Source organism: Octopus bimaculoides, chromosome 19 (genome assembly GCF_001194135.2).
Source record: "Octopus bimaculoides isolate UCB-OBI-ISO-001 chromosome 19, ASM119413v2, whole genome shotgun sequence".
In the NCBI taxonomy this organism is placed as follows: Eukaryota; Metazoa; Mollusca; class Cephalopoda; order Octopoda; family Octopodidae; genus Octopus; species Octopus bimaculoides.
The window spans coordinates 29,498,292-29,501,042 of NC_068999.1; the positions used below are offsets into that span (position 1 = coordinate 29,498,292).

General features: G+C 36.4%; 1 protein-coding gene across 1 annotated transcript in view; it reads left to right on the top strand.

Moving 5' to 3' along the window:
• LOC106880757 (cyclic AMP-responsive element-binding protein 3-like protein 2) overlaps positions 1–2,751 on the top strand; it is a 28,791-nt gene that overhangs the window by 10,551 nt on the left and 15,489 nt on the right. The window contains exons 2-3 of the mRNA XM_014930854.2: positions 924–1,482; positions 2,250–2,425. Coding sequence (XP_014786340.2) covers positions 924–1,482; positions 2,250–2,425 — 735 coding nt within the window. The remainder of the gene's footprint in view (positions 1–923; positions 1,483–2,249; positions 2,426–2,751) is intronic.

The window sequence follows — 2,751 nt, forward strand, 5'->3', positions numbered from 1 at the left end:
CAATTTCATACTGAAACTATTAAAGTGAGACTATACTCTCACATATATACAGGCATACTATAAGACCCAAGTAAAAACATTCCCAACAATTCAACTTCTCTGGTTGACATTAACACCCCCACCCCCAATAGGGGCCTTCATTCCCACATTTTAGAGCTCCATGAGCTCCATTTTGCAGAAGCAAAATCTTTTTTACAGGTTCCAGAAGACTGAAATTTTGGAATATGCGCATAAAGATCAATAGTATGGGATACATGTTTCATGATTAGAATTTTTTTAGGGTGTGTAAAGAGGGAAAGAACCCTCATGTGCAATTTTGATGAAATTCGAATCATATGTATTCCAGTTCCTTACAGAAAATATAACAGAAAAGTCTCATTTTTCAATTGCATCTAACACGGGCAACGCCGGGTATCTCTGCTAGTATATATATAAAGACATGGCTGTATGGTTGAGAAGCATGCTTCCAAATCATATGCTCTTGGGTTCAGTCCTACAGAGTAGCACCTAGGACAAGTGTCTTTTGCTACAGCCCTGAACTGACCAAAGCCTTGTCAGTTGATTTGGTTGATGAAAACTGTCTTATATATGTGTGTGTATTTGTATTTACCCTTGTTTTGACATCATGTAATGGTTGTGAGCATCATTGTCATTCAATCAATGTTATTCATTTCCACTCTTCTGCGCAAAACATGTCTGACATGGGAAATATTACTTTGCTTTGAAACAGGTAAGGGTTGATGACAGGAAGGGCATCCACTCACAAAAGATCTGGATCTACAAATTCTGTCTGATACATGCAGGCATGAGAAAGTGAATGTTAAATGATGAATGTTAGGAAGAAAGGAAGCGATTTAATATTTTCTTGTATCAATTATTACTACATGTGATAAAATACTATTACTTGTTTGTAAATAATTTAGTTAATTGAGCCATTTTTAGTTAGTTTCAGTTGTCACACTGTGCTGTTCCTTGTAGGTGTGACAATCACAATCGTTTTAAGTAATTTTAATATTTTCTTTTTTTCAGATATTGACACTGATATTTTTGACTCCAACCATGGTGCACTTGATCTTTCTCAAAAGAACTATGCTCCAGCACAGATCATTATAAAACAGGAACCATCAGAAAAGGAAAAAATTGCCAACAGTACCAGAGCTAGCAATAATACCAACATAGCAACAGTTGCAAATATTACTAACAGTATCAGTAACAATAGCAGCAGTTGTAATAACATTGTCAGTGCTATAAATGCTAACATCACAAATATCAGCGAGGATGACAATAATATCATCAGTAACAGTAACTCTATTGACAGCCCACTTTCAAACAGCACTACTCTGCCCACTTCCAATGTTCAGCCAACACTGATATTTAGCACAACAACCAGCTGTCCAGTGAAAACAGAGACCCCAATTTTACCAAACATATCAATAAAATCAGAACCTACAGAATTTATGGATACTAGTTCAGATCATTCAGGTATGTCTCTCTTTTCATACTCTTATTTCTTACATAATTTAATTCTAGAATTGCCAAATATGATATTTATGGATTCAAAACCACTGGCTTTGATTGTTCTCATATGAAAGCTGATTTAAGTTTCACCAAATCAAAAACGGTTTCCAGTTGAACAAAACTGAAACTGTGGCAAAACTATTTACAGTTTAGTTAAATAAACTATTGTTAATGACTGGCTCATGGAAAATAACTTGGGGAAAGTACCTGCATATTAAAATCAACTCATTACTCTTTTACTTGTTTCAGTCATTTGACTGTGGCCATGCTGGAGCACCGCCTTTAGTCAAGAAAATCGACCCCAGGACTTATTCTTTGTAAGCCTAGTACTTATTCTATTGGTCTCTTTTGCCAAACCACTAAGTTACGGGGGACAAACAGACACACATACATACATATATATATATATATATATATATATATATATATATATATATATATATATATACACACATACATATATACGACAAGCTTCTTTCAGTTTCCATCTACCAAATCCACTTATAAGGCTTTGGTCGACCCGAGGCTATAGTAAAAGACACTTGCCCAAGGTGCCACGCAGTGGGAATGAACCTGGAACTATGTGGTTGGTAAGCAAGCTACTTACCACACAGCCACTCTTGCGCCTAAATAATTATGTTTTGTGTGGTTTATTTATTTTTGACATTTCCCTTTGACTTATTACACCATGCTCAATACTAATCTAGTACACTTAATTTGTTGTTATTTAGGTTATGAATCCATGAATCTTCCACCCACCCCTCCCAGTAGCAACACCAGTGACAGTGAAGGTAGCTTCAGCCCTCTGCGTTCTGCACCATCAAGTCCAGTACGGCCAGTATCAACAGCAAAGCCACTTCCATCCAACAGTACTAAACATATTTCTCAACCATTGTTTACTAACCCGGTGAGTATTTCTAGAGAGTACTTCATTACACTCATTTTGTTCCATTGGAATTATTAGTTACTTACTGAAACTCCAGTTTCAGTCGGAGATTAAAATCTTGGGGACACTTTCTTTCTTACAGGAGAAATAAATCTGGAGTGACCTCATGCTGGCCCTCTTGTAGCTTGAGAAGTTTTAAACTTTCATTATTTTCTCACCCATTTTATTTAGACCAATGTTGGAATTTTGTCAGCCAGCCACTTTGGCTTTCTTAAACAGAACACAAGACTTTTTCTCTCTCTTTCTCTCCCCCTCTCTCTTTCTCTCTCCCCCTCTCTCTTTCTCTC